The sequence below is a fragment of the Aspergillus luchuensis genome, chromosome 7 (assembly GCF_016861625.1).
Source record: "Aspergillus luchuensis IFO 4308 DNA, chromosome 7, nearly complete sequence".
Classification (NCBI taxonomy): domain Eukaryota; kingdom Fungi; phylum Ascomycota; class Eurotiomycetes; order Eurotiales; family Aspergillaceae; genus Aspergillus; species Aspergillus luchuensis.
The window spans coordinates 777,657-801,969 of record NC_054855.1 but is presented as its reverse complement, the minus strand read 5'-3'; the positions used below and the strand labels follow the sequence as shown (position 1 = coordinate 801,969).

The 24,313-nt window shown below is 51.4% G+C and overlaps 8 protein-coding genes across 8 annotated transcripts; 3 read left to right on the top strand and 5 right to left on the bottom strand.

The window, feature by feature from the left end:
* Positions 1-1,024: 1,024 nt before the first annotated feature.
* On the top strand, positions 1,025-2,421 carry IPC1 (phosphatase PAP2 family protein; the record flags this gene model as incomplete). Its single annotated transcript, XM_041682880.1, has 2 exons — positions 1,025-1,446; positions 1,524-2,421. The coding sequence occupies 2 exons, from the start codon at positions 1,025-1,027 to the stop codon at positions 2,419-2,421; spliced, it is 1,320 nt and encodes a 439-aa protein (XP_041547197.1).
* Positions 2,422-4,270: 1,849 nt separating this feature from the next.
* On the bottom strand, positions 4,271-6,289 carry AKAW2_70312S (phospholipid:diacylglycerol acyltransferase; the record flags this gene model as incomplete). Its single annotated transcript, XM_041682879.1, has 2 exons — positions 4,271-5,902; positions 5,975-6,289. 2 exons carry the CDS (start codon positions 6,287-6,289, stop codon positions 4,271-4,273), a joined length of 1,947 nt encoding a protein of 648 aa, XP_041547196.1.
* A 294-nt stretch (positions 6,290-6,583) lies between these two features.
* On the top strand, positions 6,584-7,369 carry MAK3 (peptide alpha-N-acetyltransferase MAK3; the record flags this gene model as incomplete). The annotated part of the gene is made up of 2 exons (XM_041682878.1): positions 6,584-7,018; positions 7,094-7,369. The coding sequence occupies 2 exons, from the start codon at positions 6,584-6,586 to the stop codon at positions 7,367-7,369; spliced, it is 711 nt and encodes a 236-aa protein (XP_041547195.1).
* A 373-nt stretch (positions 7,370-7,742) lies between these two features.
* Positions 7,743-10,208, bottom strand: AKAW2_70310S (uncharacterized protein; the record flags this gene model as incomplete). The annotated part of the gene is made up of 1 exon (XM_041682876.1): positions 7,743-10,208. One exon carries the CDS (start codon positions 10,206-10,208, stop codon positions 7,743-7,745), a length of 2,466 nt encoding a protein of 821 aa, XP_041547194.1.
* Positions 10,209-10,649: 441 nt separating this feature from the next.
* Positions 10,650-12,327, bottom strand: AKAW2_70309S (uncharacterized protein; the record flags this gene model as incomplete). Its single annotated transcript, XM_041682875.1, has 2 exons — positions 10,650-11,042; positions 11,140-12,327. The coding sequence occupies 2 exons, from the start codon at positions 12,325-12,327 to the stop codon at positions 10,650-10,652; spliced, it is 1,581 nt and encodes a 526-aa protein (XP_041547193.1).
* Positions 12,328-13,063: 736 nt separating this feature from the next.
* On the top strand, positions 13,064-13,985 carry AKAW2_70308A (uncharacterized protein; the record flags this gene model as incomplete). The annotated part of the gene is made up of 2 exons (XM_041682874.1): positions 13,064-13,240; positions 13,317-13,985. 2 exons carry the CDS (start codon positions 13,064-13,066, stop codon positions 13,983-13,985), a joined length of 846 nt encoding a protein of 281 aa, XP_041547192.1.
* A 574-nt stretch (positions 13,986-14,559) lies between these two features.
* Positions 14,560-15,804, bottom strand: SEC14 (SEC14 family lipid-binding protein; the record flags this gene model as incomplete). Its single annotated transcript, XM_041682873.1, has 3 exons — positions 14,560-15,171; positions 15,247-15,370; positions 15,587-15,804. The coding sequence occupies 3 exons, from the start codon at positions 15,802-15,804 to the stop codon at positions 14,560-14,562; spliced, it is 954 nt and encodes a 317-aa protein (XP_041547191.1).
* A 1,903-nt stretch (positions 15,805-17,707) lies between these two features.
* On the bottom strand, positions 17,708-20,022 carry AKAW2_70306S (Ras GTPase activating protein IRA2; the record flags this gene model as incomplete). The annotated part of the gene is made up of 3 exons (XM_041682872.1): positions 17,708-19,567; positions 19,617-19,750; positions 19,818-20,022. The coding sequence occupies 3 exons, from the start codon at positions 20,020-20,022 to the stop codon at positions 17,708-17,710; spliced, it is 2,199 nt and encodes a 732-aa protein (XP_041547190.1).
* Positions 20,023-24,313: the final 4,291 nt, after the last annotated feature.

Below are 24,313 nucleotides of genomic sequence, written 5' to 3'. Positions count from 1 at the left end.
GCTGTTTGGATCCGTTTACATTATGCCTTGTCAGGCAGAACAAGACAAGGCTTATGCTTGTTTGTACCCATCTTTTTCGATTTTTAGCCTCACCCGCAGTTCGGTTGTAGCGGACTCCGTTGCCCGACCATGAAGAAAATTTCTGCAATATGAAAAAGGTTGGACCTTGGTTCTCTCAGGCACCTCGGATCTGCCTGTCCAGCGCACCGAGGCACCACCGATGCGCGCTAGAGCCAACAGGGGAAGGCCTCCTTTCCCATGACTAAAAGCGGGCTAGTGGCTTTACCCGGACGACCCTGATTAGGGATAGCAGTGACGACATGATACGGGGCCAAACCGGTAATACGAGTACGACTTCCCAGTCAGGCCCCGTAAGCCCCCGTACCCGTCGCCGTCCGCCCCGTCGTCTGTCTTGCTGATCGAGAACCTGCAAAATCCTCATATCCCATCCATTGTTCCCTTCTTCTCTTCCTCTTTCTCTTCCGTTTCTTCTTTTCTTTTCCTTCCATTCCTCCCGCCTATACTTCCGCTCCTCCTCCTCCTCTTTCTCCCCAATCTCTCTTCCTTCGTCGACCCTCCGGCTCCGTGGCCATTTGCGCCCCTCGCAAACACGTCTCCCTCGTTCTTGGTTTCCTCTCTCGCCCTTACTGTCCGCCTTGCGTCAGAGTAACCCTTGCAACGTGACCGTCCCCGAATATCCTCGTTTGGCCGCTGGAGACCGGAGCCTGCGCTTCCACTTCATTACTGGATCCCTCCAATCTGGTATTTCTCCGCCTTCACCAAACGCCTGTCGGGCCTTGAGCCAGCCAGCGATCGAAACGTTTTGTTCCAGGCGCCGCCCCTTTCAGCTTCTGTCACGTTGACGCCCCGAATCCCCCTTTCCGCCGACTCCGCCCGGCGCTTCCTTTGACCATCTCGAACCTCAAGACTGGCGACATTCTTCCCTTCAGCTACGCCTAAAGTGCTGGGATTTCCTGACTATCGAAGATTCCACGGGGGTTTCCAGACGTGACTAGCCGCCGAGATGAATTCCACCCTTCCTTCTTGGAAGGACCGCACGCAGAATCAGTTCGGCAAGCTTCAGATCCAGGTACCATGGCGGTCGATCCAGCTCCTCGTCCCGCATCGCATGCGACGGAAGATTCGCTCCAAGCTTCGCAGCAGGCTTTCTCCGACATCTTCGATATCGTCTCTGCAAACGTCCTTTTCGCCCATGGATACGCTCCGATCACTGCAGAGCCATCGTTGGACGCTATATGATTTTCAATACTTGCTCCTGCTGATCCTTCTGATCTTCTCCCTGAGTGTGATGGGATCTCCTGGGCCTTTGGGGAAGACGGCGATGTTTACCCTGCTTCTCCTTTCTCTCCTACTCCCGATTACACGCCAATTCTTCTTGCCGTTCCTTCCAATTGCGGGGTGGCTGATCTTCTTCTACGCCTGCCAGTAAGTCAACCACCCTTTCAGATCGCAGTATGCTGGAGTTTTGAGAGAAAGTTGGGAACTGACGCTGTTTGAAATAGATTCGTTCCAAGCGATTGGCGCCCGGCTATCTGGGTCCGCGTGCTTCCGGCCCTGGAAAACATCCTCTACGGAGCGAACATCAGCAACATTCTGTCTGCTCATCAGAACGTTGTCTTGGACGTGCTGGCGTGGCTGCCTTATGGCATTTGTCACTATGGCGCACCATTTGTCTGCTCGCTCATCATGTTCATTTTCGGTCCTCCCGGCACGACTCCCCTCTTTGCACGGACGTTCGGTTACATCAGCATGACTGCTGTCGCCATCCAGCTGTTTTTCCCCTGCTCGCCTCCGTGGTACGAGAACCTCTACGGGCTGGCACCGGCCGACTACTCCATGCCGGGTAACCCCGCGGGTCTTGCTCGCATCGACAAGCTTTTCGGAATCGACCTGTACACCTCGGGCTTCAGGCAGTCCCCTGTCGTGTTCGGTGCTTTCCCCTCTCTGCACGCTGCGGACTCGACTCTGGCCGCTTTGTTCATGAGCCATGTCTTCCCGCGGCTGAAGCCCTTGTTCGTGACTTACACCCTGTGGATGTGGTGGGCAACCATGTACCTGTCGCACCACTATGCAGTGGATTTGGTCGGTGGTGGCCTCCTGGCTACGGTTGCATTCTACTTCGCCAAGACCCGATTCCTCCCGCGCGTCCAGAGCGACAAGACTTTCCGCTGGGACTATGACTACGTGGAGATCGGAGATTCTGCTCGCGAATATGGCTACGACTTGGCTGCCTACGACGGCGACTTCAACCTTGACAGCGATGAGTGGACGGTTGGATCGTCATCCTCCATCTCTTCTGGCTCCCTGAGCCCGGTGGACGACCACTACACCTGGGAAGGAGAGTCTTTGGCGTCGCCCATCGCCGATGTCGAGTCTGGCAGACATATGCTCAGTGCTTAAGCCAGTCGACCGCCATTTTGCACCCACCTCCCTGCATATACAGCATCCACTTCTTGCATCTATTTACGAACGGCGTTAGTACATTTGACGACATGCTGGGTTTATTGCATTGAGCCGATTTCGACACATAATATCTTTAATACCGCTTTTTATTTCGCAGACCAGGTCGGATAGTTTCGATTTTCCGTTTTGGATTGGTCACCCTGGATACTGCTATGTTTTATCTCTTCGTCTTGACCTAACTGTACATCATACCGCACACTTTTCTGGGCTGCGTTGCCGCATGATTCTGCAGCCCGACCTCCTCGAAGCTCCGTCGATAATATTAATACCGAAGGCTTAGTGTTGCACAGCACCGCGTCCCATCCGGTCGTGCAACTCCTGATGCCCTCGTTGGAGACATTCGCTTTCTACATCTCGCCTGGACAAACCAGGACGACCACACTCGCTTACTTCCTACTTTAGTCTTTCGCTTTTCACCAGCTGGTCGAGCTTTTTACCTTCATCTTCTTTTGCTCGGCCAGGTACATATTTTATCTTCGTGTCGATCGCTCACACCACTGGCGCCTGGGATTGGGAACTCAATGAAGAAAAAGTTGATTGAGGCGCCCAACTTGCTTGCACCTCATTCGCTGTGCTTTCAAGGGATTCAATGCTTTTTTTTATTTTAATGACCATTGCATTGGCATATAGACAGAGGGGTTATGATGAACCTTTGTATTACGGTCTCGTTTGCGCACCAGAGACTTTTATTGTTTGTTATACGGAGGGCCGTGCTCACACGGGCTGCTCATTCTCCGCAAAGGGGAACGAAGCCGAAATGAAGCCCGACGCACGCACCCACGAGGAAGGGGACGCGGGAATATAGATGTTGACGGAGGCATCTTTCCCGAACAACACGTGTGCCTGGATTTTGTTGATTCGCTTTGCTATGGAAACATGTCACCCACCCCATCATATCCTACACCTTTTAATTAATTCCGTTCGCACGGGACTACTCTACCTCCTGTGTCCCCTAGGTTGTGTGGTTTTCTGGTATCAATCGATGCAAGAGAACCATTTCTCTACTTTACCGCCCGCTCGCTCCTATGACCTAATTCATTAATAGCTGCGGCTGCGTGTGACGGGATAAGGGAAGGGGTGGTTTGATTGGATGGACGAAAGTATCCATTAGCAAGACCTATTCTTAATTATAATCAGGTAGCGTTATGATTTATGAATGCTTGTATCATATATGTTTTATTCTATTTTCCTCTTGTTTCTACTGTATACATTTCATGTCTCTCAGGGAACTTCTTGAATGACTACTATGCTCCTATTGGAAGTATTTGCCCTTTTTTCTTCTTTTCTTCAGTCTAGCCGTATGTAGCTTAGAAGTAAACCACTATATTATATTAAATTACTATCTTATCTGTCTCTACCATGTTAGTCTTGCGATAAAGATAATTCGAAATCAGATCACATGTAAGATTGATTGATTGATTAATGTTATCCCACGCAGAATTAATCACAACCTAGTCACTCCACAAGACACAACTGAATAAATAATGTTTACTAATATCATAAACAACCTCCCCAGATAAGACAGATTACAACTCAACCCCTGTTAAAACAAATAAAAGGATACACAAACAAGTTGACAGTCATAAGATTCACAACTCTATCTATATTGAACCTAACATACCCCATCACCACCACCATCTCACACATATAACATAGGTATATAGTATAGTATAGTATAGTAGGTACTATGTAATAATAGGTATGTAATCCCCGATAAAGTCAAGGAAAAGAAAAGAAGAAGAAAAATAAAACGCCCTCTACTCACATTACAATACATCTATCTCATTCATTCATCATCAAAAACCTGTACCCGATCCGCGTACTCCTTAATCCGCGAGACGAACGTCTCTTCGATCTGGTCTCCTTGGCCGCCTGCTACGCGGAGGATGAGGTCATTGAGGGATGCGCGGCCGAGGATGTCGACGTGGTCGCCTATATACTCTCTCATATCAGAAATAATTCTCCGGAAGGGTGGAAAGGGAGATGCTAAGGGGGGTTTTTGGGGCATACCTGTATTCGGACCACCACGGGGCGAGAAGCGATCCGGTTCATGCGGCATCTCAAAGACCTTGACTTGTACCCCGGCAGGGTTGTACCGTTTCATGCGCCAGCCCTTGGCGCACATGTAGCCCGTGCTCAGGAGATTGACGGTGCCGTCGCCCTCGCCCATGAGGACGCCGTGATCGACGCCGTCGTTGTTGGTTACTGTCGTGTCGATGCTGACGTTTAGGTTGACCAAGGGGTCACGTTCTTCCTGGTAGTAGTAGCTCCGCTCGGTGGGTTTTCCGACGCCGTAGAAGCAGTAGATTTTAAGGTCCGGGGCGAGCGGGAGCCGGGCTTCGAGGGGGTTGAGCCATGTGCGGGGGTTGTTTTCGTTCTCTTCGACTTCGCGGGCTGTGTGAGCCACGCCGTGGGAGTAGCTGCTGAGCACCTGGTCGCGGTACCAGGACTCGGATTCGTCGAAGAGGTAGTTGAGACTTTCGGTGACGGTCATGTTCTTGCTGGTGTGGGAGGAGTTGGTTTCGCGGAAGTTGAGCACGGTGCCGAAGGACTGGGACTGGTCGGGCAGGTCATCCGGGGCCCAGGTTGCATTGCCCCAGACGGCTTCGCCGCCCTTGGGAAGCATGCTGCTGATGCCGGGCATGGCGCGGAAGATCTCGGCGCGTTCTTCCTTGGAGAGGAACTTTTCGAGCCCGTAGACGGCGAAGGCGTTGAGTTGGGCGGTGTCGCGCATCTCGCCGGAGAGGACGGCCGTTAGGCCCTTCACGGCGCCCAGCATGCATCCGCTGATGTTGATCCAGTTGGCGATGTGGTTGTTGACCCAGTCGCGGCCGCCGGCGCCGTGGTCCGGGTGCTCGACCCATTTGAGGAAGTACAGGACCACCTGTGAGCCCATGCTGTGTGACGCGAGGGTGACTTTCTCGCCGCCGACCTGGACGGCGGTCTCGATGTAGGATTTCAGTCGGCTGAAGTACTGGTCGCGGCGCTCGAGGTTGGGGTACGAGAGGCGCCAGTCGTAGGCGGCGGTGAAGGCGTTGGTCGGGTCGTAGCCGATCGTTGCGAGGTTCTCGAGGATCTTGTTCCAGATCCAGTAGCCGGTGATGAAGAAGTCGGTAGCGTCAAAGCCCTGCGCGGCGCGGAGCTTGATGCCGGGGGGATCCAGGCCGGTTTCCTTGTCTAGCATAATGTGGTTCTTCCATTCGGTCTTGTCGAGGACCAGTGCGCGCATCATACTCCAACTACCCCAGAGTCTGCGACGGAAGTACTGGCGGGAGTTTGCGTCGGTGCCCCAGCTCTCGAGGCCGGTCGAGATGACGCCGGGGATCATGACAATGGGGTGTTTGGCGTGGACGCCTTCGGCTTGGAGGTGCAGACCGACGGAGAAGGAGTCGTAGTTGACGGTGTCGCGTTCATGTTGCTGCGCGGGGTGTCAGTATACGGTGTGTCCTATTGATATATCCAAGTCGTTTCATGAGCAATTGGGTCGTACCGTGAATTCCCTGACATCCGAGAGCAATCCCTGAGGCATAACATCCATCAACGACTCCAAGTTCAGATCCATTATGCTATCCAGACTAATCACATCCTGCTGGTTGGCGAAGAGGACGGCCACGAGGACACCAAACAAGCCACCCAGGACGAAGATAAGACCATTGCGCCGTTTACTCCGAGGTTTGGTGACAAACGACTCTCCTTTGGGTTTCTTCTGCGCCGACGCAGTCGAGTCGGGGATGTCGCGGGAGTCGGACGGGGACGGCGATGCGGACGCACCGTCCTTGTCCTTGGCCACACGACGGCGGAGCATGCTGTACTTAGACGACGGAAATCATGTAAGAAGCCGGGAAAGCAAAGAGAAGAAGAAGGAGTTCACGTCAAAGCAGAATCATAAGAGAAAGGAGAAAATAAAAGAAGGTTTGAGCCAAAAATAACCGAGTTTGACATGAAGAAAACCGAATCCGTCCCAATTCAGGCACCGCCGGAAAATCACATGTGCGGGACGTCATCACCTTCTTTTTATTCTCGGCTTCCCTTTTCTCTCCATTCATGCCCTGCTCTCTCTCTCTCTCTCTTCTGATTCGAGTCCTTCATCGTCTCCACAATGACTTCCAATTCTCCTACTACAGATGCTACCACCACTCCCACAACAACAAATAATACCACTACTGCCACCATCACTACTACTCCCCTCCGCTATATCCGTTACAATGCCGCCCACGAAGACACCTACGTCCCCGCCATGCGCCAATTAATCTCCAAAGACCTCTCCGAACCCTACAGTATTTATGTCTACCGCTACTTCCTCTACCAATGGGGAGATCTCTGCTTCATGGCCATGGACGACAACAACTCCGAGCTCCAATCCTCCTCACCAATGGTCGGCGTCGTCGTGAGCAAACTGGAGCCGCATCGCGGGGGCCCCTTACGCGGATACATCGCCATGTTGGCCGTGCGCGAGGAGTATCGGGGCCAGGGGATAGCCACGAAATTGGCTCGAATGGCCATTGATGCCATGGTGGAGAGAGGGGCAGATGAGGTAAATCCCTACCTCCCCAAAGTTCCCCATGGCTAAATGCATGTGCACGTTCCACTAACGCTCCATTGGTTGCAGATCGTGCTGGAAACCGAAACCACCAACACCGCGGCGATAAAACTCTACGAGCGACTCGGGTTCCTGCGGAGTAAACGTCTGCATCGGTACTACTTGAATGGCAACTCGGCGTATCGCCTTGTGCTGTACTTGAAGGAAGGGGTTGGGTCGATGCGGACGAATTTGGATCCGTATGCTCAGCAAACGGGACCGCCTTACCCCTTGATTGAGGATAGAACGGACACGGTGGTGACTGCGCCGGAGCCGGCGTTAACGCATGAAAATGGGAAGTGGTAGAGGTTATATGTCTACCCTACCTTCACTTTTTTTTGGACACCTTTCCCCTTTCTACCTTCTTGGATGGATGTGAATGACTGTAATGACTATGCTATGCTATGTTATGCTATGATGAAGATATATATGTGGATTTGTTGGTCTGGTTTGGTCTGCTTGCATCGCATTGCATGTGTGCGGGGTTGGGTTGTGGATTACTATAGATACAATCTATTGCTGTTGGGTTTCTATATGGTGGGGTGGTTCCAGGTCTATGTACAGAGTGTTATGTGATGTGATGTGGGGTGGAATAGGAGGGAGGGCATAATGTACAAGATGTTGTATGTATAATAGGGCCATGGTGAAACCACAATCGAGCAAATAACAAGGGAACAGATCAAGCCGGATACATCGACTTCCTCACCGGCACGCGAATGGCATTCTGGACCAGCCAGTGTACCGGCCGCGGCACCTTCCGCCACTCTTGATCCAAGACCGAGGCGGCCTCCAACATAATCAGCAGAGGAAACTGCGGGCGATGCCAGGAACCGATCTCGATATCATGCTGCGTGAGCGCAGAGGCCACTTGGATCTGCTGCTCCCGCTCTTCGCCGCTGGGCTTATAGCCTGAACTCAAATAGGCGATGGGGTTGGTGCGATACTCCCGGGGTAGTTTGTCGAGCACGGTGGTCTGGAGCTTATGGTCGGGACGGTGCAGATCCAGTCCTACGATGACTTTACCCGCACTCACATCCCAGATCGTATGGACATTGGTCTCGGGCTTTCGGGGCACGTTGCGAATCAAGGAAGTCACGACCGTGCGCTTCATCTTGTATGTTACGTTCCCGGACATGCACGCGTACCTCCAGAGAACCCGGCAGATGTTGTAGTATTGGCCTTTGAAAGCGACCAGGAAGAGTCGCTCCCATGCGTGCCGTTCGAGCTTCGTTTCCGGGCGCTCAAGGCATCGGAAGAGATACCGCAGAGCGGTGGGCATGTCTGCTCGGAACAGAGACAGAATTTGGGTGATGGTAGCACTGTTGAAGGTTAGGTCGTTCTGCTTGCAGATGTCGAATAGCCGGTCCAGGGCAGCAAAGTCTTTCAGCCGGACGATGACACCGAACATCTGGCTGATCAACGATGGAGCGAAACAGCTGTCTCCGCAGGAGTCGGCGGTCTGCCTGATGAATGAATCCACGCTCTTGCCACTTTCTAAGTGTGCTCGGAACGTGTTGGGCAGGGTCAGGTGTAGCGCCGTCCGCATCGCACCCATGTTCTCCAGGTACCCGCGCTGCAGCATATACGTGACGAGATCTGCTTTCGCCTTGGGAGCAACCAGGCAATCTAGCAGGGTGAGCCATGTGTTGGGGTCAGGCCGAATGCTCAGTCGAGACATGGCAAGCAAGAACTGACGGAAGAAGCGGAGGTCTTGCCTCTTAGCCGCAGACTTCAGGAGGATATTAAAGGTATCCACCGTCGCAAGGTGTTCGGACTTGAGGAAGATGTCGCGGGCGGCATTCAGAAACTCATGGTCGAGCAGATATGACAGCGCTCGATTCAGCGCCGCCGTCGACATAAAGCTGGAATATGCCTCATTCCGGAACAGCTGCACAAGGGCCCGCGCCACCTGCTTCTGGTGCGAATAGGGAATCTTCGAGTTATACGAAGGTTTCGACCTCGTCAATTCCTCCACATGTTCCGCGAAGTCCCTAATTCCAGACAAATTCTTCCCAGCAGGTAGAACCATATGCAACTTCGCGGCCTGCTTGACAGCCGACTGTATATCCCATACACCTCGAACCAACGGCACGGGCGCACCCTGACGCTTCAGCGCTTCAATAGACGGGATGATCGGGAAAAGCGGGATTTGAATATCGACCAGAGGATCGCTCTGCTCCTGCAGTCTCCTCGCCTGCGCAATCCTATCGCTGACCAACTCAACCACCCGCTCCGAGCCAGACAGAATCACTCTTCGAAACCGACCCTGGCTCTGCAACGGACGCAGCACATGCACCTTGCACCCATTATGCACCGGCACATACCAAACATTCTCCTTCAACGCCATGTCCGTGACGCCGGTCAACAGCGCGATCGTCTCCTCCGGCACGAGCAATTCCTTCTGCTTGACACCCTTCTTCGCCCAGACATGCGTATCCTCATGCATCTCCTCCAACATCTCCCGGATCTTCGTCCACTTATTCCACTGGTTATTCTTTCCCTTATCACGACCCTGACTCTGCTTCGTCAAAAACAGCCGATATCTCAACTTCCGTCGGTCGCGGTGCGATAGTCGCTTCAGCGCAATAGCGGGCGTTTCACCAGCCGACGATCTCATACCCTTCCGGCCCGTTGTCGGCTGCACAGGTCGCGTCTGTAAATCGGAGAAGATATTGAAAACGTGTCTTTCGCTCTTCACCTCGGTTTCCGGGTCATTGTCTAATTGGTTATAGATAGATGCAGGCGGTCCGGTGTCGGCATTCTCTTCACCACGTTTCCCTTTCTGCGGAGCCGCTGCCGACTTCCCCTGCTCAGGCGGAACAACATCCTGCTTTACCTCCGTCTTCACAGCAGCCTCCGCCGCCGTCGTCGAAACCCACCGTCTCGACGAGCTCCCAAACGAGAGCTTCCGTCCCGCCGGTGGCGGCTTCGCTACCGTCCTCCTTCGAGCAGCAGCGTTATATACATTCCCATTTCCACACGGCGAAGGACCTGACGAGGAAACAAGACTCCGGTGTTGTCGTACAGCCGAACCCACCCAGCGAGGGTACAGGAATAGGAGAGGTTCTTCGGGACTAGCCGCAACGGTGTCTAAGACGGTAGATAGACTACGTCTTTTCAGACACGGTCGACCACGAGATAACATGTGGGATCGGAGTGACACACCAACCAAGCGGGGGGTGGGTACTTGGGAGGCGTGGCCGTGGTCGGGGTCGTGGTCGTAGAGAGATCGGAATGGCCGAGGGAAGAAGAGGCAGGGGAGCTTCGGAGCCAAAAAAGTTATTATTACTGTTAGTTAAGTTAGGTGTTGGGTTGGGGTGGTTTGCCGGGCTTGGTAGGCGGTAGGTAGGCGGTCGTGGTTGGCATTTTTACCGCACCTCCGCGGTGCCAAGCATTTACTCCGTATGACATCTAGTCTAATCTACTCTTGCAATATTTATCAGCTGTTGCCGATGATTTATATGACATGAATACACATCAACAATAAACAGCTGGATAATGATACAGTTCCTACGCTAACCAAGCAGTACTAACCCAACCCAACCCAACCCAAAACTCCACCCCCCATCCAAACAAACCACCATAATCAAGAAGAATACTGGAAAATATGCCCTTCCCTCCCTACCTCCGCCTCCTTAGGAATCCCCTTAATCTCCCCACCATCATCCATTGACTTGAACTCGAACCGACCAGAGTATCTCGCCAACAGACTCCCGCGCTTCGAAACGGGTGTCAAATCCAGCATCTCCATGCTCGATTTCCGGTTCTCGGTTCGCAGGACCCCCGGGCCCGTGAGATGGCGTCTAGCTGTTTCGGTGGCCTTTCGGAGATGATTCAGCTTGCGCTGCAGCTCGGCGGCTTCGTTGTCCCCGCTAGATGAGGAGAGTTGTTGGGAGAGGGACTCGACGACGTCGGTGAGGTGGAGGACGAAGTGCCAGCGGGAGGCTTGGAAGACGAACATGGACATGATTTCGGGGATCTGGATATTCATGAGATTATCACAATTAGCATATTGCACCTTCTGGATGGGGATATCTGCAGGGAACGGGTAATGATATATATAGGGGGGGGACTACCTTCTCATCCAAATAAAACAACTCCTCCCCGCCCTCGTCGACGAACCGATCCAACGCATCCACCTTCTCGCGATCCACAATCGCTACTCTCAACGCGTGCATCAACGCCGGGATATCTGCTATTTCCTCTATCGGCGCCCCTTCCTCCTCCTCCATCTCCCTAGAAGTCGTCGCAGTCGTGGTCCGACCCAAACTCGTAGCCCCATACCCACCCCCACCGACCTCACTAACCGGCCTCTTCTTCTTATTCTTCCCCGAGTGAATCGTGAAGTAATCCTCATTCAACCTATGTGCCATCTCCAACTCCGTCCGTCCATGTCTATCCACCAACCGTTTCGTCCTCACCCGCACCCATCTGCGCCGGCGCACAAACGAATGGAACCACGGATGCGACCCATGCCACGCCGTCGACTTGAACGAGAACGAATACTGCCATCCCTGGTCGTCCACGTCGCCGGACATATCGACGTACCAGGACCGCCACGCCCACACCCAGCTGGGGTCGGGCACTTGCGCGTTCGTGATGTCCACGGGACTGTCGCGCAGGTCGGCGGTCTGCCAGGCGGAGGGGTCGAAGTTGAGCAGGGAGCTATGTGAGTAGAGCGGGATGCCAAAGAAGAACCACCCGCGTTGGTTTTCGTAGAGGATGTCGAGCTCGGTGTTGGGTTTTAGGCCGGTGAGTTTGGGGGCGTTAGCCCCTGTAGTTGTAGTGGTGGTGGTGATGAGGGTGTTGCTTTCTGGGGCGAAATCCGTGGCGCTTACATCCTGCGAAGGGGGGGAGGGTTGTTGTTGTTGTTGGCTGGGACTGTCACTTCGACTTTGGTATTGCGATGGGGGAGGGCTCGTGGTGGTTGCTGTTTCTGTAGTAAAGAGGTCTGACGGTTCTGGTCTTTCGAAGGGTCGTCTGCTGGATGACGGTATGCCTTCCTCCTCTTCATTGTTGCTGTTGTTGTTGTTGTAGTTGGTATTGTCTTCATCATCGGTCGTAAGCCCCAATCGATCCGGTTGCCATTTAGCGTACTTGCGCTTCTTCAGCTCCCCGCGAATTGACCGTTTCGTCCATTTTCGGGAGATGTGGCTGCCGCCGTTTGTTGTAGCGGTGGGAGTTTCTGAATGGCGGCGACGGGGCGCAGTGTTATCAATGAGGGCGATGGAGCTGGTCGTTGTATTGGAGTGGTCGATGTCCATTGTAAGTAGGTGCCTGCCTGTCTGCCTTACCATCCACTGTATCAGAAGCTGAGACCGATCTTGAAGTAATTATAAATTAAAGATAGTAGAAAAAAGGGATCCGATCATCGCAGTAATAATAAGGCCATCATTCCGCAGGGATAGAAGTAAATGAATAAGTGTTGTATGTGAGACAAGACAATACAACTAAGTAAAGTGACTAGTTGGAGATTAAAAGGGGACCTCTCCAATTAGAATAAGTAATAATGGGAGCCTGGACGAGCAGAGGCTACTATATAAAGCAACAAGATTTTTTTTTCTCTCAAACTAAGATTAAAGACTAGCCCATTGGAATGGTGCGACAGGAAACAACCCACCGGAACCTGCCTGGTTGGGAGAAGATGATGATAGGAAAGAAAAAAAAGTTAAGTAGTTCGTTCGCAAAGCAAGGCATGGGAATGGGAACTTCAAACTTCACCTTCCCGATTTCGATCAATGATGACATCGTTTGCGGGGCGATCGACGCCGTATATTGCCTGAGGCATACACACACGCTTTCAACTTGTTGTGTCCCCTTGTTGCCTTAGGCATCAAAGAGGGATAAGTTGCTAGTTATCGTAAAGTTAGTATCTCCGCATCAAACAATCATCAAACATAACTCTACGACGCGTGATTCCACTATTCCTCCCCGCCAGCACCACACAACCAACACCCCCCAAATCACAATTAGAATAAGATAAAAGAGGATAAAAAAAAGATGTCCACCGACCACCACCGCAAAATCGAACTCCAATCCCCAGCAGACTTCACCTACCTATACGCCAACACCGTCGCGCTCTCACGAGCAAAACTCGACCTCCACCTACCTCCATCCGCGAACCCCAACGATGGACCGGATCCCATGCGCGAGCGCGTCCGAGAATTAGTCGATGAGGTAAGACGACCCTTGCCCATATCATACATATAAATCCCACAATGTGTCTAACGACGAACATTTGTAATCTACCCAGTACATAAACCGTACCTTCAACTCCGCCTCCCCCTCCATCAGCATCAATGGACTCGACTCCACATCGCCCGAATGGCCCTTCCCAGCAGCCTTCACAGCCCCCACAGAACAAGTGGAATACGAAGCGTACGACGGGAAACTAGCATCGCGGGTAACATCGCTGTATGCGCAATTGGAGTCGTTAACGACGACGGTGGCGCAGTTGAGACGGGATGCGCCGGGCCGGGCGGCGAAGGCGTATGCGGAGCAGTTGAGGAGGGCGTTGAGGGAGGATGAGGAGGAGGAGAAATTAGAGGATTTGGAAGGGGAGGAGGAGATGAAGGAGGAGGAGGAAGAGCAGAGTACGGGACAGGATACGGAGATGGCTGATGCGGGGGCCACGAGCACAACGACAGCGACTCAAAGGAAGGGGCCGATGACGAGGTCGCGGGCGAAATTGGAGATCTCGCTGGGGACGGAGAATGAGGCGGAGAGGTGGCGGAGTGGGGAGATGGCGGAGGTGTATGAGGATGCGTTGCGGACGTTGTTGCGGCTTCAGGGTGAAGGGGTATCTGTGGACACGAGTGGTGATGGGACGGATGGGAATGCGCTTTCTTCGACGCTGGGGAAGGCCGAGAGGGCTGGGCGGGCTGTCGAGGTGGTGGAGAAGAAGGGAGAGAAGAAGAAATGAGGGGTTGTTTAGGCATGTCTGCTTACCACTGCGTTGTTTATTTTCTCTGCTACGGGTTTGGGTTGGCGTTTGCAGGGTTCTTGGGATGATACCAATCGGTTTACAATGTGTTTACAATAATGAAAGATCTGATGGACACGCTCTGCAACGTTCACTCTAACGCTATATGAGTGTATACCCTGGTTCTACCTAGAGCATCCTGACCACGTAACACTTTTATCTTCTGTCCCCTATTACTGACTGCCCCGGCTCCAAATCTATAAAAAGCACCTCGCGCCGCTCATATGGTGTTTGATATCTGACTGCAAAAGGAAAACAAGCACGACCAAAAGCAAAAACATATAACAATAGGACCGCGGAATCCCCGAGAACAACTCTCAACAACCCTTCCAGCACGTATCTTGAAATATGAAAGAAAAGTGGACAGGCACCCGCGGAGTACCTCTCCCTAGCAAAACAGTTCTAGAAACAAAAGAAGGGATATAGATCGGCAAGATAGTGCCTGAAGCTTTTACCATATTGATCCAAGATGTAGAACGAAAAAGAAACAAAACCGGTGGATGACACAAAGCCTCTATGCGGTGGCCTGAGCCTCAGCCTCCTTCTCGGCAGCAGCCTCAGTAGAAGCCTCAGCAGCAGCCTCCTTCGGGGCAGCCCACTTGGGGGTCTTGGCCCACTCAGACTCCTGCCACGGGCCCATGTCGCTAAGCTCGCAGCCTCCAGCACACTGGCAGGTACCGCCGAACTCAACAGGAAGGTTCTCAGCGGGGACCTGAGCCAGCAGCTCCTTCTTGTAGTTGGAGCCGAGAACGTGGATCTTGTTCACGGTCACCGGGTCAAGGAAGCCCTTGACCACGCTGAACACGCTGCTGAAGCCCCAGGGGGCGTTGATCAGGTAAAGCTTGCCCAGACGCTCGGGGTAGTAGTTCTGGGAGATGGCAGACGCCTGCTTGACGTAGCCGTAAACGGAAGGGACGCTGGTGATACCGACGCCCTTCAGGTCCATGATGGTGCAGCAAGTCTCGAGCAGCTTACCAGCCTTGCGGGAGCAGGCGGGCAGACGGGGGTCGGCAAGCTTCTCATACTCGGTCACGAGGTTCTGGAGCATGCGCTCGCCGGTGGTGATCTTGTACATGGCATTGAGGTCAATCTTGCCCAACTTCTCGATGTAGACAGGACGGCCATCCTATTCGGGGTTCCGATCGTTAGCGTCTCGACCAGTCTAGCGGTGGAGAAAAAGCGGTCTGTTCAAGTCACGCACCTTGTCCGTTTTGTGGTAGTACTGGGGGTAGTATTCGAAGACCTTGGCCTTCTCGGGGTACTCGAAAGTACGGACGAGCTCATCAGTGCCGAACTCCTTCCGCCACTTCTCGCAGTCGACGAACCTTTATTTCCAGACGTGGATGTTAGCGCGCGCTTCAAAAGTTTCAGGTTTCCATGATCACTGTGCATGGCATCTCGTAACAAAGTCTCTGTGAAACAGGGAGACAAAAATGGAAAACAGAAACTTTCGACACCATCTTCCCAGTAGCACCCGCTTACGCGTAGGCTCCAGCAACAGACGCTAGTCGTCACATCATAATCAGGGAGCAAAAACGTACATGGTCTTGGCAGCAGCGACATCAAACTTCCGGGCTCTCAGGAAACGCAACAGCGTCAGAGTATCCAGCCTCTCGGTGTAGCCAAGCTGTTCCAGCTCGGCCCGGAGCTGCTCTACCTTCGCATCCTGCTCGGGGGTGGTGTGGCCAGGGTGGCCGGGTTGGTCTTCCGGCGCAGTGGTCGGGAAGTCATAGTCATCGTACTTGGACGGAGCCGCCATTGTGAAGATGATGGTGGATGAAGGAGGGTTGGGGGAAAGGAAGAGGAGGGGAGATTTAAGAGAAAGTTATAGACCCGAAGGCGGGATGAGTTGATGGTCAAAAGGGAGGAGGAGTAGGAGGCAAGAGGAGAAATCGGGCGGTGCAGGGGGGGAAGAGAGAGGAGGAGAGAGGGGAGTGGGGAGGGACAATTAAGCGGGATGTCGCAGATAGCAGCGTTTAAGGGGAAGGAGAAGAGGAGGAGGAACAACTGCCTAGAATATTGAACAACTAAACTGGAAATTAACCTAGAGGCGGAGAGAGAGAAAGAGGCAAAAAAAAAAAGCCAGAAGGCGAAAAAGAAATGAGACGGCGGACGGAAACAGCCAAACTCAGACGGGAATCCAAACCAAGTCGAACTCACTGCAACTTCCTTACTACTGCTGGAGTTGACCACTCACTACTACCTACTCACTGCCTACTTGTCTGGCCTGTCAAGTGGCAGTAGTCGGCCTGAATTGCGTGCCTGAAAAACCGAAGGGTGGCGCGTAAAGCGGTCGACCTTCGATTCCCCCCTTCTTCTACTACTTCTTCTTCTTCTTTACGGAGTACTCTTGAGGCGTCATGCGTGGCTGCACCTGTTTCATTATCGATCCAATTTACTTGTTGATTAGGACGCATCCTGCTTCCTGATCATCATTCTCACTGAGACCCTTCGCAACCCCTGGTTGGCGACCACCTAAGCCTCTCCTTCGCCAATGCGCCCTTTCGTTTCAGGGCGGTCGCGCCGTTGCCATTCTGCGCCCCGGCGGCAGTGACGTAGGTGTCTGGACCAATGCTGGCGGGTGTCTGGGCAACTTGGCCGAATATCACTCGGCGGAAATTGCTGGCCAGATACCCCCGACGATCAGTTATTTACATCGACCAACTTGAACAGCTCAGGTCGATCATATTACAGTCGAAAGAATCTCATAATTTAAACAATGTCCGGTGTTGCAGACTGCTCGTGGCCTAGACACCTCAGAGCATCATCCTCATTAAAAGCCATATAATATATGATTCCGGGGAATTCACAACGCTAAATCCAAGGCATACTGATACATATAAACACAGGGTAACATGACGGCCGGCCTTACCAGAGCCGCTGAAGCAACACAGCGCACCAATCTCATCAAACCGCACTGACCCAATAAAAGACACTCAAGCGCAATATCATTCAACGGGGTATAGCCGTCGCAAGGACAAAACGAAAAGCAACACGGCTCAGAAAACCCCTGCTCATGACCACTCACCCCCGAGCCAGCGAGGGAAGAGTCCAGGACCACACGCTTGGGATTAACAGAGCTGGTCGCCCCACCACATTACTGCCCCGCATAGGAGCCTTATCTTAACAAAATCGGCAAAACGAAAACAAAAACAAAACGCAACTCATCTTATGCATCCATGGTCGACCCGCACCACGTCTGGGTGGGAAGCCGCATGGTAAAGTGTACAAATCAATCGTCCGTCCCCAGGTCATAACGTAGAATAGACGATCCAAACAGATAACACGGCCACGGCCTTCGGGACATGTTAGCGTATTGCCAAGGCCAATTGTCGTTCATAAAATTGGCGGCATAGTAGCCAAGACCAAAGGCTGGCCTGTCTTGAGGCTTGCCGGTGACTATCCGCTCCGTTTCATAGACGTCGTGATAGAGTGTAAAAGAGAGGCCATAGGTGCGGTCTCTCTACCACCCTTTCTTTCGTGCAAATCGTTTGTTCAAAAGTAGAAGCACCTTCGAGACATTGAACTGGACGTACTCCAGATCCAAGTCCTCCTGGTTGTCCTTTTGCATTTCGAGCAGATCATCGAGCTTGAGATCCAGCTCCAGAAGACCACGAGCACGGCCTGGCATAGTTTGTTAGCTAACATGAGAATGAAAAGAGTCAGATCCACGGCGTACCTTTGTAATGCAGGCTGATGACAAAAGTGCCTGGCAAAGGACTCTTGAACATAAAATAGATGTTGGCTCGGCGGTTCTCGGGCACGTTACTCTTGCGAATGACACCTTCCTTCTCAAGCTGCTGGTGTGTAAATTTGTACGGCCCGAGTTCCTGGTGCTTCTGCTGTTTCCGCTGCTTGCCCTCGGACTGACTGCGGACGTTGTGAAGATACGACTTGTACGTTTCCAGCTGACCCACCAAGTATGCATTGTGGTCGCGTATGGTGGCAAAGACTTCTTCCAGTTTCTTCGTCTCCTTCAAGACATTCTCCTTCAAGCCGCCCAGGTACGCCAATTCCTGTTCAACCTCGTCACGCAGGAGACTGAAGTCATCGGCACGTTCGATGACGCCCAACTTCATCAATTGATCGAGCAGTTCTATAGTGCGGATTCCTTTCCGGACCATCACCGCATCGTTCTTGAGGGTTGCAGCACTCTCCGCAATGAGATATAGCCGTAGCGGACGACGCATTGCCGGGTGTTTCGGAGGGAGAGACCGCAAAATCTGGACAAAGGTGGATTTGGCCTCCATGAAGAAGACTTCCTCTTGGGTGATATCCAAAGCCGCGGTCAGATCATCAAGAGACGTCTCCCAGCGGCTAAACAAGGGCACGGTGATGGTCCTGTTTTCCTTCCGGGGGACCTGTGGTGGCGCAGAACCAAGCTCCTGCAGGATTTCATTGAGATGGGAGTGCTGGTCCTGGGCCAAAGCCAAGCTGTGCTTCTCCAGCAGGGCGTGTGTGGCGTACATCTCGTTGAGGGTAATCTGCAACTCAAGGTCTCGCTTCGAGAGCGCGACGTAGTTGTCCATCTCCAAGCTCTCGTAGAAATCTTGCACATCACACAGATCGAGCATGAACTTGTTCACACGTTCCTTGTTCTGCTGGATAAAAGGCTGAAGTTTCGCCATGTACGGCTCCTTGGCATACGAAGGTTTGTTGGCCAAATTCTGAAGCATCTTCGCGATCAGAGTTAACGTCCGCCGGGGTTTCTCCGTGGGCGTCGATTCAATCAGCATATACGATCGGGGCGTGACAATAGCGGGGTTGATGAAGCGAAGGAAGAAAAATCCTCCGATCAAGGTACAGATGGTCTGATCTTGAGCGTCCGGGTACTTGCGTCGAGACAAGCTTCTGATCTGCTTGCATATCCATCGAATACCGTACGGTGTCTCTTCCACGGACTCGATAATTATGTTCAAGAATCGGTTGGCATAGTCGGTGAGCATCTTCAATCGCGGTTCGATAATGGCCTGCACCTGCGCATTTGCCGCTGCATCTTCCGCCGTAACAGATCTCTGAAGACTTTCTGGCAACGAGCCTTGCTCTTCTTCGATCTGTTTCACCATGGTTTCATACACTTTGAGCGGGTTGATCTCCAAGTCGACGTCGCGCAGCTCGATCAGGGCATTGATCTGGTTGGCAAGGACTTGTTTCAGGTAACTCTGACCAGGACCGCGCCGGGTGTAGGTGGTCATCATGCGGGAAACAGGGGTGTTCTGGCGCAAGAGTGACGAGTACTCCGGAGTGTTATCGAACTGATAGGTGAGGACAGACTGAAACATGGTAAGTAGCAGATGTTCTTCACGACTCTCATACTGATTTCCGTAAATAGTAAACATTACAGTTTGCAGGAGGGAGTCGATCTCGGACATGGAGACTAGGCGGCACAGGTGGGCGATGTGACGGGGTTCGGACTGGAGAAGGAAGAGAAGATTGCCGTACTTCTGTGTTCGCTCATCGTTAGGAAAGAATCCCTCCTGGGGATCTATAGCATCGTCGAGGTGGCTGGCAACTTCGTTTTGCTGGTACTGTCAGGAACTACCCATGCAAGACAGACGGATCAATTCTTACTTCTTCCAGAGCCATACGGTTTTGGATCAGCAGGGCAATCCGTGAATCCAAATACCGCACATCTTTTTCCAGGACGAAGTTCTTCTTCGATTGCGTTGAAATCTTCGCCTTCAGTTCGCGCAGATATATTTGAGCTGTCGCATAAATTGTCAGCAAGCGTGTCCAAGTTGAAAGTAATCACACCCAAGTCCAGTGACTAACCTCTCGCCAGGTCGTCTGATATATCCAAATCCCTGTCCTTAGCATTCATGGACATGTACAGCGCAGTGACTGACAGCCGCTTCGACTGGCGGAGGGACCGCGTATCGTGGGAAGACATGGTGTTTTGGCGTGTGACAGGCTGAAAGGAAGAAGACGATGAAGTCGAGGCTCTTGAAGCGGGTTGTAGCATCGTAGCAACGGACATTATGTGCAAGAAAGGAGCGTATAGAGGTGTGCTGGAATCGAGCAGCACACGATTGGGTGTTCAGGCGCGATATATGCGGGCGAACAATCAACCACACCGATACTCGACACCTTCAATATCGCGATTATGACAATTCACGAGCTGTGGTCGCAGGGTTTGTGTCTTTAAAAACCACTGATCATTTGGAACAAGACAAGCGAGTGCAGCGACGCAACGCAGGTGTTTCAAACCCCCCTTATCGGACGTGTGGAAAGGCTGTAGCTGTAGAGGCGAATGAGCGATCGGAGCGAGCTCTGTGCACGGTTGGTGAGTTTAACGGTGTTGGCAACCTCGAGACGTGGACGCCGCTAGTCGCGTAAGAGAAGGAGTAAAAATAGGATGGAGAAAAAGTAAAGGGCGATCGGAATGGAGGATTAACGTGTAGCGGAGCGCGATGGATGCGATCAACAGGAGGCGTCTCAGATACTGCCCGGCGGTTATAAGGGTTAACTTGGAGAGCAGCAAAAGATAGGCGGTGGGAATAATTCCGAATCGGAGAGGGACGGAGGAGTTGCAGAGAAAATCAAAGAGAGAAGGATGGGTTGTGTGGTATGGAAGAGGAGATTTCTCACTGCCGAAGAAGGAAGGAGGCGCAAGGCAAGGATGGAGAGGATTAATTTAATGATTGATGGAGAGAGTGTGGAAAGAGAGAGACTGGAGAGAGGGGAGGGAGGGAGGCAGGAGGAAAGATGCCGGTCGGATGCAGAGGAAAATCAATCAGGGCAACCTACTAACCAACAGGGGGAAGGGATCGGAATGACAGTGAATTGAGAAGGGAGAGAGGGTGATCGAGTAAGAGAAATAAGAAGTAATAAGGGAGAGAAGAAGTGCGGTGAATAGAAAAAAAAAAGTTAATAAAAATAATAAGAAGCGATCCCAATCAATCAACTTTGTAGAATGCGGCAGGATATCAGAGTGGAAAGTTGACAATGTGGTGAAGGGGGATGACGACGACGACAAGAACAAAGAGGGTACAACTGGAGGGTTGGAAGTATTGAAGAGGGAAAAATCAATAATAATAATAAAAGTAAATAATGATCATTAAGGGTAGAAGAATAAGAAGAATGGGTATTGATTGAGCCAGTGCACCAGAGATCCAGGAGAAACAAGAGAGGGAGGGGAAAAAAAGGCACAGGATGGTTCGCGAGTGGACTTAAAGGAGGGGAGAAATAAATCCGCTCGAACCCTCACGACGGCGTTTACGGTTGGTTAAGGGTGGAGTTGGTTTCCGTGACTTGCAGCGGACGGGATGGAGAGCCAAGCAGGTACCACTGCCACTAAATAAAAGTAAATACTTTTAGTTGCGCGAGGATTCAAATTTCGTCAGGGCAGTTTGACCTTGAGTATGGCTGGTGTGGACCTGCATCTAGTCTACACCTGCATCAATATCATGCTGAGGGTTTGCTCTGCTGGGGAGTGGTTTTCTTTTTTTTTTTTATAAAGTCAGTTTAATAAACGTGTTTCTTAAGACTGACAAATTCTCCTACTTGTATGTATCATCATTTGTATTAATCTTTTTTGTTTCTTTTTTATTTTCTCTTGCCCTGTTTCTTCTTACAGCGAGTGTGTCAATGAGTGAGGAACTAACTAGCACTGACTAAGTATTGCATGAGAGGGGGAGGAGGAGGGGGGGAAAGGAAAGGAAAAAAAAGGGAACGGAGCACAGGGTGGCCCAACGGTTGAACGGATTACATGAAGGCCCTCTCTCCACTCAGACAGCCCCAGAGACCCAGTGAACAATTCCTGTTCCTGAAATTGGTCCCTACGGTCTTGGTGTGTCGGTCTGTCGGTCTGTTCCTCCCCTCAGGGATTAATTACCCACCCACCATCACCACAACCACCACCAGCACACACCTCCTGATTTTTAAGGACTGGTCAATCCATCCCGCTTCCAGCTGACTGACTGACTGACAGCCAGACAGAGAGAGAGAGATAGGCAAGACAGACAGACGAGGTTGAATTAATCAATGCGTCATGACTGTCAATCCAAGACAAAGAATTTAGAGACATTCTCCAGGTCAGATGTTTTGGATATAATAGCTGGCCTATACCCATGGACGGAGAGATAATAAAATAAATTAGCGTTCGTCCAATTCCATTTACCGCTTTGGGTACTATTTCTTCCCCTCCTTCCTCTCCAAGTCCTCTCCTTCAAACCTTCGAACGCCCTTAACATCATCCTCATCCCCATTCCTGTTATGAGAGAAAAAAAAATTATTACTTCGTTATCCAAACAACCAACAAATAATTCCGATTATACCATTAAACCAGTAAAATCACAGTAGTATCCATTAATCAATTAAATCAATCATCCGGATCGTCCCCCCAAATAATGATATCCGGATGATCGTCTGCCGCCGCTTCTTGACCGTCGGATGGTCGCCCATGCAAGAAGACGCAAGGGGAAAAATCCAGCGGAGCCCACGGCTTGCACGTACCGTAACCGGGGGGTGCAGATAGATGTTTAGTAGCGCGTAGGTTAGGTTCCGAGCTAAGCAAGTAAAGAAATAGCGGCACTAAACCAAACTAGATAGAAATACCAAGTAGAAGAGAGACTAGCATCATTTGCAACAGTAGTATAATAGGAACAACCAGGCCATTTTTTACAGAGTAAAAGAAAAATAGTTATAGATAATTCGAAACTTAAGATGATATCTTAATCTTCTTTTTAGTGCATCAGCCCATCGCATGGCACATTCCAAGATTTTGCAAGGAAATGTTTAATTTCGCATGACCTGAGTAGTTGTTGATTAGTGCTGTAGATACTTTTGTAGTTTAGTTCAGTCCCTTTTCCCCATCCGTCCGCTGGCTCGCTTTGTCTGTCTGTCTGTCTTTTCTTACCCCTGGCCCAGTGCTTCTCCGTCCACGGGTACCTGAGTCCCCGTAGTCCGTATCTAGTCTGTTGCCACCACACCCACACCCACTCCTCTCGGTCGGGTCGGGGGTTTGGCACAGTAACAAAGTAAGAAGAGGAGAGGAAGAGAAAAAAAAGAGGGGATACTACTCCGTACTCGACAACGCGACGCGGCACTAGTCTGAACTACTTGCTACTGCACACGCAACTGTGCGGAGAGAAAGTGGAGGAATGAAAAGAAAAAAAATAATGAAATAGAGAAAAAAGAAAAAGAAAGAAATGCACAAAATCTTAAGCAAGTCTCGATTTACACATGCATGACATCGCTTTTTTGAGTTACGACCCATAGGTCAATCATCCTGTCATGGGAGGACATGATGGCAGGCAGGGCAGCACAAAATTCTGGAGGAGGGGAGGAGAGAGGGGGAGCATGACTGACTCCGTAGTTCGTTTACCTGCAGGGCGCCCAGTTCCAATCTAACTTTAGCCACACACACCACACACACACACACACACACACACACACACACACACACACACACACTTGATGGGGAAAAGTGAGAGAAAGAGAGAGTTTGGTACCACCGGTTCACTAATCACTACTACTGCCGGGATAAGTTTGGTGAGACGAAGTTGCCGGGGGCGGAGTAATGACTGAATCTTAAAAAGGACCAAGTTTCAGATTTGCGCGATTCGAGTCATCCATCCCATCCATGGATTGGACGGGAGTTGCATGTGTGGTACCTGCAGCATTGGTGGCTTTTCATTTTTAGTACGTACATTAGGCCCGCCTGACACGATGGATTGATTGATTGTTTGCTTCGCGTAGAATGGAAAATTTGAAATCGAAATCTCATGTGTCGAGATGATGTGGTTTTATTGGCTTTTTCCTGATGAGGGGTCTGAATCATTTGGTTAGTCATTTTAATATAATGTTTAAGCGACATGCTTGATTTGATCCCTTCTTCTTTTACTAACTGTACTGCTGTAGTCATAGTAATTTTCCCACAGTTGTTTGATAAATCTAGCCTGCAGATTTGCAATTCTCGCGTAGTACAGGATCTAAAGCATGTCTAGGAATTTGGAGTCGGGTAATTATGTGGAATTGATGAGTGATAATGCAAGCCTCTGACGATGCAGCATTGCGATGCGAGACATTTGAGATACGATCAGAGTCGATGACTGGGTGACTGGCCGCGCGCCCTCGTGAGCGGGGGGTTCCATACGTAGTAGAGATTCTTACTCCCTCCTTATCAGGGATCGGCTATCTGCCAAGTTTGGATGCATACCAAGCACCCATGGTGGATATTGCCACTGCATTGTATCTAATTGTCTCTTATTCTTGGCCTGAATATCTTCAAACAATAGAATAGCAGTCAATAACCGTGAATACCCTTG